The 14,337-nt window shown below is 49.7% G+C and overlaps 1 protein-coding gene across 1 annotated transcript; it reads left to right on the top strand.

The window, feature by feature from the left end:
* Positions 1–628: 628 nt before the first annotated feature.
* On the top strand, positions 629–13,469 carry SCD (stearoyl-CoA desaturase). The gene is made up of 6 exons (XM_037064163.1): positions 629–898; positions 1,407–1,695; positions 5,408–5,538; positions 7,180–7,385; positions 8,787–9,019; positions 11,945–13,469. The coding sequence occupies exons 1-6, from the start codon at positions 872–874 to the stop codon at positions 12,142–12,144; spliced, it is 1,086 nt and encodes a 361-aa protein (XP_036920058.1). The 5' UTR covers positions 629–871; the 3' UTR covers positions 12,145–13,469.
* The last annotated feature ends 868 nt before the right edge of the window (positions 13,470–14,337 follow it).

Here is a 14,337-nt window from a genome sequence, read left to right as displayed (position 1 = left end):
GCGCCATCCCTGTGCGACCCCGACCCCGGGTTTAAAGCCAAGTCTCCCCCGCCCCCCCACGCGTCTCTGGGAGCGGGAAAGAACGCATGATGGAGTTGTGCTTACTGGTCTGCCCTGTGGCTTCTCTACTGTGTCCTGCGAAACTTCCCCAGTGCCCATCCAATCGCTTAGTGCTGGGGGAGGGGGGGTAAGCCCTGGGCTGGTACCCACCCCCCATCCCCGGACTGCGTCCTCTCCGTCTCCCGGAGAGAATGCTCCCGAGTGCCTGCGAGGCCGCGGGGTGCCGGACGGAGGCCCAGCGGCCGGTGGAAGAGAAGCCAAAGAGAAAGGAGTTGGGGGGGGGAGCAAGGAGCTCGCGGCTCCGGGAACAGCAGATTGCGCCGAGCCAATGGCAACGGCGGGACGAGGTGGCACCAAATTCCCTTCGGCCAATGACGCTCCAGAGTTTACAGAAGCCCATTAGCATTTCCCCCGGGGCCGGAGCTGCGGCGGCGGAGCCTCTGTGTAGCTGCAGCATCCAGTTTTTGCTCATCCAGCCCCTAGCACGCCCCGTCTCAGCCTCCTCCCCTCTCCGCTCTCGCGGGGCTCGCACGGCTGGCCAACTCTGCGCACTTTGCCCCTGTTGGCTGCCAGTAAAAGGGGTGTGAGGAAATACGGGGTACGGTCAGCCCCCTGGCACCTCTAGCCTTTAAATCCCCAGCCTTGGGAGATCTACGCACAGTGGATCCGGCGCTCACGCAGCGAGAAGGGTTCGGAGCGCAACGCCGCCTATCACCACGCGAAGGCGGGCTCGGCTGCCTAAGTCTGCTGTCCCGGAATCCGCTCCTCAGTCTCAGCCCTAGGAAAGTGAGCCCAGCCTCAGAGAGTCCAGATGCCGGCCCACTTGCTGCAAGACGAGGTGAGTTTCCCAGCACTGGCTCCCAGACCGCGGGGTCGCCGCCCCTAGCCGGGACTCGTTGATGATTGGGGAGGACACCTCCGCGGAGGGCATAGCCATCTTTTGCGAGTTGTTCTGCCTTCATTTGTTGCGAATGTGGATTGTTATTTGGGGACTCAGTTCCCAAACTTTTGCTTCTCAAGCTTAAAAGAAAACTGAGTGGTTAGGGTGCCCTTAAGTGGATATGTATCCCCTGAGGGTGTTCCGTCGTGTGTCGGAAGGGGCAAAAGTGTTTCACTCCTTCCTATTTGCCCCTTCACCTTGAGGTTTCACCCTCGCTGCCACCTATCTGCACAGTTCCTGGGGACTTCCGTTTCTTCCATCTAGGGTAGACCGCCCTCAGTTAACCTGGGTACTGGGGACAGGGTCAGGGTCTTCCCTTCCCCCAGCTTGATTAGGGAGTGAAGTGGACCCTGCTGCCTCCACGTGTAGTCTGCTCTCTCCTGACTCTCTGCGCTCTCCCTTCCAGATCCCTAGCTCCTACACCACCACCACCACCACCACCACCACAGAACCCCCCTCCAGGACCCTGCAGAATGGGGAAGCCAAGTTGGAGAAGAATCCCCTGTATGCGGGAGAAGACCTCCGCCCGGAAATGAGAGATGACATCCTCGACCCAAGCTACAAGGATCAGGAGGGCCCGAAGCCCAAGCTTGTGTATGTTTGGAGGAACATCATCCTTATGTCTCTGCTACACTTGGGAGCCCTGTATGGGATCATATTGGTCCCAACGTGCAAGGTCTACACCTGGCTCTGGGGTAAGAGTTATTCCTGTCCTGTTGATCCAGGACCCCAGACACTCCCGGCTCTTTAACAAGGTGGGGGCTTATATGGAATAGAGGCCCCCCGGGCCCTCTGGGTCCAGGTTTTCCCGACAATGTCTGAGAGGCTGAGTGGGCTGGAGACAGAGCGTGGGGGCACTGGGAGGCCAGAGTGGCCTTTCATTTGGGAGCTGGGGAGGGACCATTGAGACCTTTCGCTGCAGGCTTTGAAGGGAGTGGGCCTGCGCCAGAGAGTCAGCTGTCTCTGAAAGAGCTTTTCTGTTTCAAGTCATTTGTTTGGCTGCTTGTCCCAGCCCTGCCAGCCACAAAAGAATCCCGGAGCCTACCTGGGAGGCATGGGAACATGGGATGGAACCAGTGGTCTTGGGGGTGGAGTGAGTAGGGGGCGTAGATGCTGAGCACAGTGTGGGACAACAGAAACTGCTCACGAAGATGGTAGGGGAGGGAGGAACAGAGAGGTGTTACCCACAGAATTATTTGCCCTGACCCTTGGCCCACCAGCCTCCTTTGTTACAGAAAAGGCAAAGTCTCCTGTAGGACCCAGGTTACACAGATGGGGTGCTCTGTGACTGTGCAGGTCTCCGGGGAAGCATACGCACCGCTCAGCAAAATGTCATTTGGGTGAAATAAGGTTGGGGGAATGTTTCATGCCCCACTCCCCATCTAGGTAACTCCAGCCCCTGTCTCCTGATGCCCTGCAGTCTCTCCTTGCCAGGACAGGCAGACCAGACCAGAAAAGAGCCCCAAGCAGCCCAAGCCTTGAGGCTGCTGCAATGAGGGAGACAGTTACCAGTTCTGTCCCTGACCTGCCCTTAGCTCCCGTATTTCAGAGATCCATGGGTATGAGCTGATAGCAGAGGGATCCATGAGTATGAGCTGATAGCAGGGCCCCGCCTCCTGAATCCACACGTGCGCTTTGCAGGCATTTTCGCCTCTGCCACCATCTGCCTGAGTGGGGAGGGGAGAGTGGGGGAGCTCAGAAGATCCAGGGGCCCCACACTGCCACCCCGTGAGGGTGGTGACCAAGAGCTCTTTCCAGGAAACAACGTTAGGGCGTTCCCAAGTAGTCTCAGGTGTGGGGTGTTTGTTGACAGCCGCACTCTTGGAGGGTAGTTATGTAGAAGGGCTGGTAGGCCAAATTTTAACTGATTCTCATAGGCCCTTTCACATTGAAAGGTGGTGGGATCTGGTCCCTACAGCTTGTCAGGGAATCCTCTGAGTGCCTCCGGGTGGTCCCCTCTCTCAGGATCTCAGTCTTTCTGAGTACAAATCTTTTTAGGATCAGGAAGATTACAAGTGTGTCACTGCTGGAGCTGGCCAGGCACAGGAAATCAGTTCATCAGCAGATTGGGATGGGCTTTCTTATTCGTGAGGGGACTGGACATCTGTTCTCTAGCCCCTCTGAGAACCCAGCTGAACCTCAGTTGCAGTGTGAGGATTCCCCAGGGAAACTGTGGGCTCCTCCCTAGTAGAGGGGTCTTCACAAGTAGTTTGGTTGCCTATAAGCCCCTTCCAGACTCAGCACTCCCTACAGGTCAGGTTAAGTCCAGATTTTGGCCAGACTGCTTTTGCTTGCTCCCCACCCTGGGCTACTGGCGCAGGGGGCAGAGTGCTGTCCCCAAACCAAGGCTGTGCCCACTGCCTTTTTGTGCTCTGCCCAGGGGTGTGCATTGTGCTTCTGGACGGAACTATGCAGCACACGGAGACTGGGTGGTGACCTTTTGTACTCCTTCCCCTGGGACCTGTGCTGGATGGCTTAGCTGACTGAGGGACTATCTGAGAAGGGGACATCATAACTCCTCTGTCTTAAGGAACAGGGAAGAAAAAGGGACAGCTCAGAGGTCTGCTTTCAGAGTTTAGGAGCTTGGCCACATCTTTCCTTTTATTCCCCAGGACAGTGTTAAATTAGCAGCTGGTTGTGATAACAGCATTTCTCATGACTGAGCAATTTGGGGAACCTCTCAGAAGGTCCCTTAGGGGCAGTGTGAAGGGATATTTCTGGCGAAGCGAAGGTCCAAGGAGCAAAACTTCTGGTCTCTTAGGGCCAAAGCTATGAGATTTTGTTTAACCGTCAGTTTGGACATTAGTAGAGAATGAGTCTCTAACTGCCATAAGGCCTGGCTCATAGGCTTAGAAAGCACCAGAGTGCCTGGGTTCTTTTCTCAGTTCCCCTGTTAGCACTAGGATCTTCTGTGCCTTCTGAGTTAACTTGCCAGGGTCACCTCTGTGGTGTGAAGCCACCCCAGTAAGCTTCCTTGGTTCTCAGCCAAGTGCTTCTGCTTTTGTGCCCAAAGCCATTTTCCTTCCTCCTCATGGATTCGTGGGGCTGTGGCTCAACTGTCACCTTTCCCAGTGCAGATGCAGGCAGATACTGCATCTGGGGAGACAACTGCCGTATGGCTGGGGGCCAGTAAATCACCTGTGGCCCTGCCTTCAACGCAGAGGGCTTAGAGACAGAACTTCCACTGGAGTTGACTCTGGCTCCATGCCTGTCCTTGGGATCCTGGACTGTTTGGGAAACTGCTATCTATGGCTGGAGAAAACAGGACAATTTGTTACAATGTGTGGTGTCTCCAAATGCAACTAAATTCTGTGGTCACTGAAGATCCATTGTTTCTAGCTATTTCCCTGGGAATGAAACATTGTCAACAATCCACCGCTCTACCAAGGCCTTGTTCAGGCCCTGCCTGCTAGCGCTGCTGAATAGAGGAAGGTGGGCACTCCCAGCAACGCACTTCCCAGTTAGAGATTATACCTGGCAGGCCTCCGGGAAGGTGACGGAAGACAGTGTTGGTTGGGGTGCTGCACTGACAGTTTTGAACGTATCCCATCATTGTCTAAATTAGCCTTGCCAGAGAGAGTAGGGGCCGACAGGGGACATCTGAAAGGAGAGACATAAGACTTGTGTGCACACCCTGGGGACCTGGATGGGGTGGCGGGACCATGAATGCTTGTTGACAGAAATCCTAGTTTTAAACCATGGCTCCATTTCTTACTAGACTCATGACCAGAGATAACACAACCTCTCTGACTGTCTCTTTCTTCATCTCTGAAGTGAGGATATTAAAGCTCTTCAAGGGATCCAGAGAATCACAGAATATAAAATTTGTGGTTACGCTTAAGGCACTGGGCAGATACGACGTAGGTACAGGGCACACTTCCCCCCAATGTGGCCACACTGCCTGCTAAACTAATGAAAGGCTTTTGTACCAGTTGGTAAACAGCCAGAGTTCTGAGCCCCCAAGTGTCCCCTACAACTCAGGGCCCCTCGAACTGGTGAGCACCCAAACCATACTTGCTTGTGGGCCCTATGCTCTGTGGCAGTAGTCTGTTGTCCTTAAAATTTGGAGGAAGCTTAGCTGAAGGTCAAAGGAGATGAGGGACCTGGGATAATGTTCCCCGTGACTGAGAGTGACCAAGTGGCTAGGTAGTAAACTCTCTCTTCTCTGCTCTGCCTTTCTGAACTTCCCGGGACTCCTTAGTTTATTCCAATTCCTAGGTAGAGAGGATGAGAGTTAATGGTATTTTTCAAGTAATAAGCCCGGAGAGACCTAAGAGACCAAGGTGTCCCTGCACTTCAGGGTAAAGCAAATGCTCCCCCGAAGACTCTGAAGACACAGATGGCATACAGAGAACCACATGCGAATGGTCCCCCAGATTATTGACTTCCCACCATTTCCTCCTGTAGCGTTCTCCTGCTATATCTTCAGCGCCCTGGGCATAACAGCAGGAGCCCATCGCCTGTGGAGTCACCGGAGTTACAAAGCTCGGCTGCCCCTGCGGATCTTCCTGATCATCGCCAACACGATGGCATTCCAGGTAAGAAGCGGGCACCGCTCAGCCCTTTCATCCGCTCTGTGAATGGTCAGGGGCAGCATGGAGGAGGTCCGCACCTGGAGGGAAGCAACGCCTGGACAATCATGTTACTTTCTCTCTCCTCGTGGTCACCTAAAGTGCAGGCCCATTCCTGAAGTCCGTAAAGCCTGAGCACACTTCCGAGTCACTAGGAAAGGGAAATGGGAGATAAATAGGAAATACTCTATTTATCCTAAGGTTCCACTGTTATCAGGTGATCTGATGGCTGGGATGCTTCGTCCTAAAGGCCTGTAATGCATAAGCCTCAGTGTGTGATGCTGGTTTCCTGGGCAGACCTTGGGCAGTAGATTTGCCATTTTAGGTGAATATCTTAGGACTCCACCGGGATGGGATTGAAGTGCGTGTTTCACGGACTCAGGTAATGGGAGCAGGCACTGAGTACGTGCCTGGTACTATTCTAAGCACTTAACATGGGTTACCTGATGACATTCTCTTAGGAGGTAGGTGCTATAATGATTTCCATTTTACAGATGACAAAATTGTATCACTGAGAGGTTAGAGAGACCAGCATTATGGTCCTATCTTGGGTTGCCAGGCTGGCTAAGTCAGGTAAGGAGGTTTATTGAGGCAGAAAGTTGGTAGCAGAGAGAGAGTTAAGGACGTTGGGGAAAGGGAGCTCATAGCTACTAAGTAGTACCAGTTGGCAAAGGATAGCATGTGATGTGGGGCTTAGCTTGGAGTAGAGGGAAAAAAGAGGCAATCAAATTTGCTCCCTTTTGTGGCAGTACTCCAGGTACTTACCTTGAGGGTTCTTGATATTGGGGCAAAGATGAGGAAGAGATATTAGCACAACCTTTAGGGGGTGGAAAGAGCCCTGGCTGGTATGACTCAGTGGATTGTGTGTCAGCCTGCAACTGCAAGGTCTCTGGTTCAATCCCCAGTCAGGGCACATGCCTGGGTTGCAGGTCAGGCCCCATCGGGGCATGCCAGAGGCAACCAGTTGATGTATCTCTCACACATCAACGTTTCTCTCTTTCTCTTTCTCCCTCCCCTTCTGCCCTCTAAATAAATAACATTGTAAAAGAATAAAAGAAGGGGTGGAAACAGTCCCAGAGGAGCCCAGAGGCCTTTTGGGATTGTGGCCAAGCTTATGATTTCTATACCTGGCCTTGTTGAGTTGTGAGCTATCTCTTGCCAAGGCGTCAGAATGTAGCTCCCTGCAGCTTCACCCACTGACCAGGACCCTGGGATGCAAGGCTGTCTGCCTCCGTCTCCCTGCCCCGGGATCAGGCACCGCGTGAAGGCCTTCCCTTACATTTCTTGCTTGAAGAATTGCACTGTTCTCTCCTAATGAAACTGTCTGAGCTCTGTGTGGTCCACCTCCACTCTGCCCACTGTAAAACCTTCATGAAGCAACCCATCCTCTTCATGTGGTCCTGGGACTTTAAGGTGCTTTTCCACTTAGGCTTCAGTGGCAAGTTGGGGAACAGAGGAGGCAACTCCATGACCTTCTGTGGAGCCCTCCAGCTTTTGGGTATTTTGTGATGTTGGGCTGAGAGCCATTGGCTCTTGAAGATGTCTATTCATCGGGATTCCCTAAGAGGGTGTCTCTCCTCAGACCTACATTCTTCTTTGCTCCTCCAGAACGATGTTTATGAATGGGCCCGAGATCACCGTGTTCACCACAAGTTCTCAGAAACAGATGCCGACCCTCACAATGCCCGGCGTGGCTTTTTCTTCTCTCATGTGGGATGGCTGCTTGTGCGCAAACACCCAGCCGTCAAAGAGAAGGGTGGTTCGCTGGACTTGTCTGACCTAAAAGCCGAAAAGATGCTGATGTTCCAAAGGAGGTGAGCGGGGTGGCGCTGGGGCTGGGCACCTGGTGTTTGGGGACCCCTCTGTTTTCTCCTGGGACTTGTAGATGTAAGCTGAGAGATTTTCTGGGTTTGTATGTTCAAAACCATAATTTAAAACCCTAATTTTTAACAGCACCCAAGTCCACAGCCCTAGATTGATGTTCTTCCTGAGCTATCTTAGTTAAACCAATTAAATTCAAGTTTATTGACTTAGGAAGTCATGCTACAAAGACAGCTCTGGTAATAGTCCTTGCCTTCAAAGAGTTTGTAGCCTGTTGGGGAGTGAAAGGATAAGCCAGGTGTCTGAATGCCTATGATAGATGGCAAAATATTTTCTGTAGCAGTAAGAGGCACGAAGGAGAGGGAGAGTGCATAGGGAAGGGTTTATGAAGAAAGCAGCGTTGCAGTCCACTGATGGGTAGAGAGTGTCACAGGTGCTGTGGGGAGAGGGAGAGACCATGGAAACAGAACAGAAGGAACTGAAGCCTGGGCATGGTCAAGCAACAGAGTCCTTTTGCTTGAAGTACAGGGTGTGGTAGAATTAAGCCTGGAGAGGGAGACTGGTGCTATTCTTGGGCAGTTTTAAAAGCAGGTTTAGGATTTAATTCAACAGGCAATAGGGATGTGTCATGGTTGGAGGTGTGCTTCAGAAAGATCACTCTCAGGACAGTTGAGAAACCACCAAGCCAAAGAGATGAGAAGCAGGGCCCCAAGTTAGGATGCAGTGAGGATCCACGTGAAGGAAGCAGTGGGAAAAATGGAAAGGAGTTGGATGCAGGAAAACCAGTGATGTGAGAACGTAAGGCTGGACTGCCGACGAGACGTATGAAATCAAGTCAATGGCTTGAGAGATTGAATAATGGGACAGGGCCTCTGGAGGGTCACCTGTAGACATCGAGGACCCTGAGGGAAAGGAAGAGGAAGGATTAGAGGTGGCTGGCAAGAAATGGAGGCAAGACACTAAAGTTGGACTCTGCAAAGGGCACTGCCCAGAAAGAGAGAGGTGCCCAAGGCAGAATGGAAAACGCACCAAAGAGAGGCGCCCTGGCCAGGAGAACTCAGTGTATTCATTTGGAATCTGGACTTGGGCTGTTTATCCACATGCATTATGCTATAGTGAAAAGAATAAACAGTGAATTTTGAGACAGGAGACCAGCATTCCAATCCTTGCTCCACTGGTTCCTAGTGGTGCAATCCTAGAAAAGTCATTTAACCCCTCATTACCTCATCTAAAAAGTGAGATAACGCTGCATCCTCCTAAATTGCCCACCCCATCCCCTTGCTCTGCTTTCTGCCACACTGTCCTCACAATGTAGAAGGAGAGAGACAGTGATGATGGGAGTCAGGTAGGTCTGAATTCTCTCCCCGCTGACCGTGTACGGTCTTTCCATGCAGGTATTACAAGCCCGCTATCCTGCTGATGTGCTTCATCCTCCCCACGTTTGTGCCCTGTTATTTCTGGGGTGAAACTTTCCTACACAGCCTGTGCGTTGCCACTTTCTTGCGTTACACCATTGTGCTCAACGCCACCTGGCTGGTGAACAGTGCTGCCCACCTGTATGGATACCGCCCTTATGACAAGAACATTAACCCCCGTGAGAATATTCTGGTCTCAATGGGAGCTGCGGGTAAGTCCGCCGTCCACAACAAGATCACATCCAGTGGTCTGCTCTTTCGGGTATTAGGCTGGGAACCAGGAAAACCAGATTAACTTGTTTTATGACCTCTTTTTCACTCTAAAACTAAGGGGCAATAAGTTAGAAAACTCTTGAGAGTCAGGCAACAAGTCTTTTTTTTTAATTTTTAAATATATTTTATTGATTATACCATTACAGTTGTTCTATTCCCCCCCTTCATTCCCCTCCACCGGCACACTCTCTCCCCCACCATTCTCCCCCCCGCCCCTTAGTTTATAACCATGTGTCTCAAGTTCTTTAGATTCTATATTTCCCCTACTATTCTTGCCCTCCCCCCTATCTATTTCCTACCTACTGTCTATGCTATAGGCAACAAGTCTTATATAAAAAGGAAAGGGTAAAAAAATAACAGTGCCTTCGATTCCAGGTTCTAAGACAATCCCCAAATGCTGCATGTAATGAGCCCCTTCGGGTTTTCCTTTTTCCGGTCACTTGTGGGCTGGATGGCAGTCTTGTTTGGAGTAGGGAATGTATCAACAGACAGGGTTTTCTGGGTGGCCAGTATGCCTAGTGGTTGATATTTAAGTATGTCATATAAAACACAGAATACTTGTAGTTTAAGTCAGTAAGCTTTTATCTTCTGGCTGTATCCAGACAGGCCATTCTTGAAGTCTGTCAGCCCTCACTGCTTGGTGCTGCCGATAGGAAGCGCATCAGAACAACTGTCTATGGCCCTTTCCCACCTCTGACCCTTGTCCCCTGTCCTTGTTTTTTCTCTCTTCTGCTTTACTCTGTGCTAAGAACACCTCCCCCTTTCCCCCCTGCCCACCCATAAGGCTTAGTTAGGGAAACCCCAACAAGGCAGTTAGTTTGATCAAAGGGGCCTGCTTGCTCATCTAATGCTGACTATTCATGAATTTATTTCTCTGTTGAATTTGAGTCCTAAGAGCCAGAGTCTAGGACAGCAGGGTTCTTCCATCTGTCTCCATTTTCTTTTTCTGTCAGTCTTTTCGACTAAATATAGACCTCGACTAAGGTCTGGAAGTAGCTTTCCTTGAGCGAACCCAGGGGCCTCTTGTCCCTCACCAGTGATCAGCACCGTCGGGCACCCAACATGCCCAGGCCGCCTACCGCTGCATGTGCTGTGCACAGCATGGCCCGACATTTGCTTTTTTCTTCTTAAAATCTTTCTTTATATTCTGAACCCTGACCATCTTTACAGTCTGTAGTAGACGTGTTTTATTTTTTTCTATTTCTTTTTAACTTTCCTGCCTCTTCCCACTTTTTTCAGGCACCTTCAACCACTGGGTATGTCCTTACTCTGAACCATGTTTGAAATAAATCACCTAGGCCATATAAGTCTGAGATTTTAATAGAAATAGAAGTTTCTGGAATGAGACTTATCTTGTATTACAAATGGATCGATAGCGAGCTTCCCCAACCGCAGCCTCTTTCCAACCCTTGGTTCAAAGTGGCTCCAGTGTCTTACTTTGTCTGAGTTACTCTTTTCTCCATACCTGCTGCTTTCCTCCCTTATCACCACACCCGTTGTTTTCCTCTAGCTCTGCTTCCTGCCTTTCTAATCTTTTCTTCTTGAATTACCTCCCCCACAGTCACATGCTCATCTTCTCTCTGCCAAAGCTGACCTCCCTTGAGTCTTTCTTGGGCTGTGTCTCGCTGCCCCAGTTGCAAAGTCTTGACCTTCTCCTACCCGTTAACCCTCCTCTTCCCCCACCCGCCTTGGCTAGGTTTGTGTCTGATTCCGTTTTAAATCTGATAAGTATAGGCCTGCTTAGTGCTTTATACAGAGCCGAGCTGCAAAGCCATTTGTGGAAATTAGCCATCCTCCGTTAGTACCTTTAGCCTTGGGATCATGCCACCCTCCTCCTCAGTTCCCACTGTGGCTCATCCAGTGTCACAGAGAGAGGACATACCTTGAGATACCCTGGATGGTGTCCTTGACTTTGTAGGACTGCCTTTATTGCTCGTTATTAATAGCGTTACTACTCTGCTGAGGTTTTTTTCTCTTCAGAGGGCTCAGTAGGCTCTTGCATTAGCTATTCTTTACCTGGCTCTATCTGGGCCGCATAAGGGTCAGTATTGTTATGGTTGAGTGTGGTTCAGAAGGAAGAGTTCTGCCAAAGGTTGGAGGACTCCGTGGAGTTTCCGAAGTTTTACCCATTTCGGAAATGATCACGTGTCCAGAGTTTGTTTGTTTTTCCGTCATCCAGCAAAGTGAACTGCTCATCACAGAACTTTAGAAGTTGGAGGGAACATACAGGCATCTTGGCTCTGACTCCCGCAAAGACCTTCTGTTTTCCCTGCATCACTGCCACACCGGGGTCAAAGTTCAAAGAATTCCAAGGCAGAGAGTTTACTGAACCAGTCGGTGGTGGCTAAGGACACTTGAACTCTTGCTGGGCCTCCTTTCTTATGACTTGGCCGTCGCTGCCCAGCTCTGTTGGTCTCTCCCACCCTTGGAGGTAGTACCAACGCAGGTGTATTCCTTTGCTCATCTCTGTAGGAAACACAGCAGAAGTTCTTCATTTTTGACTCTCTCCTCTTTCTGTCCTAACACATGCATATACCTACAGAGCCTTAAGGATCTCAGACCAGTATTTAGTGAAGTTCTGGCATTTTCCAATCTAAAATCCATTTCCAGCAGTAGCCATTTCTTTTTGCTCATCTTATCCTCTGAGAGAAACTGCCAGTCCTTTTCACCCAAGGGCTCCCAGACGGCCATGGGTGACCAGGGGGTATATTTGGTTCAGAGTAGAAGAGACGAGTTTCATGCATTCATTGAACAATGGCAAATTTGTACTGGGTTGAAGGTCTGCTAGCTAACTGGTGTTCCAAGATCAAGAAGACGTCCATTCCCAGGACAGCTCCATAACTTTTTCTTTGTTTTTGTTGCAGGTGAGGGCTTCCACAACTACCACCACTCCTTTCCCTACGACTACTCCACCAGTGAGTACCGCTGGCACATCAACTTAACCACATTCTTCATCGATTGCATGGCTGCCCTCGGTCTGGCTTATGACCGGAAGAAAGTCTCCAAGGAGACCGTCTTGGCCAGGGTTAAAAGAACTGGAGATGGAAGCCACAAGAGTGACTGAGTTTTGGGTCCCTTGAGATCCTTTTCCAAAAGCCAGCAGGGCAGAGGTTTTAATGTTCTGTTTATTAACTACTGAATAATGCTACCAGGATGCTAAAGATGATGAAGTTAACCCATTCCAATACAGTATTCTTTTAAAATTCGAAAGTATTGAAAGCCAACAACTCTGCCTTCATGATGCTGAGCTGACATTGTTCCCTTAACTGTCTTCTAGCCCGTTGTTCTCTGCTTTGCTCCTGTCACCTTCCTGCCTCTTCCCTCTCATTGCCTCCCAGACAAGTAGCTGGTGAGGTGTTGGTGAGTGTCCAGCTTCCTAGAAGTCTAGGCAACCTTTCTATCATCCCAAACTAGCAGTTTTCGCCCAGCTCACTCTTTCCTTAAGCTGTCCAGAGCTTCGAGGAAGGTAGCTCCATCTAGAGATCTGACACAATCTGAGAAGAGCCCTGTACGTGATCTTCATTCCAGGCTTTTGCCAGAGGGAATGGAAAAACAGCGTTATTTGGCACAAAGATTCTAAAGCAGGTAAATTGTCAGGGGAGAGAGTTAGCATGCGTGGTGTGATTGATACGTAAGGATGGGGTGAGGTGGGAAACAGAGCAAGAAGCTCCTGATGGGATCAGACATACAGTGGCCTGTCCAAGGGGCACGTGGAGCCCCGACACACAGCACGCTTCCTTTCTCCCCTGCCCCCAAGCGGGGAGTGGCCACGAGCCTGGCAGTACAACACCAGCACATCTCGGTGTGTTGATAGAGTAAAGGCTGGGGATAAAGAAGAAGCATTTGGTTTGTAGTAAAAGTTGTCTTTGATGGAGAAAGATTTTTTTTTTTCTTTAATAACAGGAAGAGTTCTTATTTCATATATCAGGAAGTCTTGAGGTTGGTTGTTTCCAGAATTGATGAATCCAGCAGCTCATGGAATCATCAAAACTTTTTCAATTTTCTGCTCTGCCATCTGACTACGGGGATATTGGTCAGCCGCTCATGGTAATAAGGTAGCTGTAGCATTTCCAGACACCCCAAGAAGGATGGGTTTTTAGGAGATAGGTCAAACATAAAAAGTATGTATACAGATGTGTTTTGCTTAAAATATGAAATAATTCCCTTTAGAGTATTTCCCTCTGAAAGAGGGACGCTTAAAGAAGAGGAGGAAAAGCATGTCTCGTTGGCCCCCATTGTTGGACAGGAGATGGAGAGGTTGAGAAGAGTGTGTCGGCAGTTTCTGAGAGAGAACTTCACAGAAGAAGGGCTTTGAGAACACATTGGGGATTTAGATTTGGTCAGAAGGATACTAAATTATTGGGTGTCGTACTATGAAAGCTGTTTATGCAAACAAGTTAGGTATTAGGTTGATTCATTGACTCCTATTTCTGCTTGGCATTGGTAAAAACTAGATTTCTCACCACAGTGTCATACCATTGCACTCATTTCTTTACTCTTAACAACTAGCTCAGTGATTTTCAACCTTTTTCATCTCACGGCACACGAACTAATTTCTAAAATTCTGTGGCACACCAAAAAAATATATTTTTTGCCAATCTCACAAGGAAAGATAGGTATAATTTTATTCATTTACACCAGACAGCTATTGTTGTGTTGGCTGTTGTCATTTTTTTTATTTGACAATCTAAGGGAAAAGAGGTCAGTGACCCTGACTAAATAGGCAGGCACTGCATGTTTTAAAAATTCTTGTGGCATACTGGTTGAAAATCGCTGATCTAGCCTAGAGTATAGGACTGCCTAGGGGCAAGTAGATATTAGTCTTTTAATTACCCTGATTATCAATTCCTGGCTCTACCCTATCTGTCCATTTTCTCCTACCAGTTCCGTCTATTCCCTGATGTTTTCTTTTTCCCGTCTCCTTTGTGTATTCAGAGGCAGTGATGGTTATTACTGTCCAGGCAGACAGAATACTCAGGGTCACTGAACCACTGTCTCTCTTTATAAAGTTGAGCTAGCTGCCACTTACGCTTGGCCTCCAGAGTCTCCCCACCTATACTTCTGTGATTCCCCTGCCACATTGATGACTCAAGACAAGGCTGGCAAACCCCACTAGAAATATCCCTGGCTCAGGCACTCTCTCTGATGAGGCACAGCCAAACCAAATGCTCGCATCATGCCAGCGAGCCAGTCATGGAGCAAAAGAGTTTGTTTTCAGTCTCCTCTGCCTGGGTCAGAACCAGGGAGCATGCTGATT

Source organism: Sturnira hondurensis, unplaced genomic scaffold, assembly GCF_014824575.4.
Source record: "Sturnira hondurensis isolate 20B ecotype Veracruz unplaced genomic scaffold, ASM1482457v3 Scaffold0014854, whole genome shotgun sequence".
Lineage (NCBI taxonomy): Eukaryota > Metazoa > Chordata > Mammalia > Chiroptera > Phyllostomidae > Sturnira > Sturnira hondurensis.
Note: the sequence above shows the minus strand (reverse complement) of the source record. Positions and strands in the feature narration are given on the sequence as shown.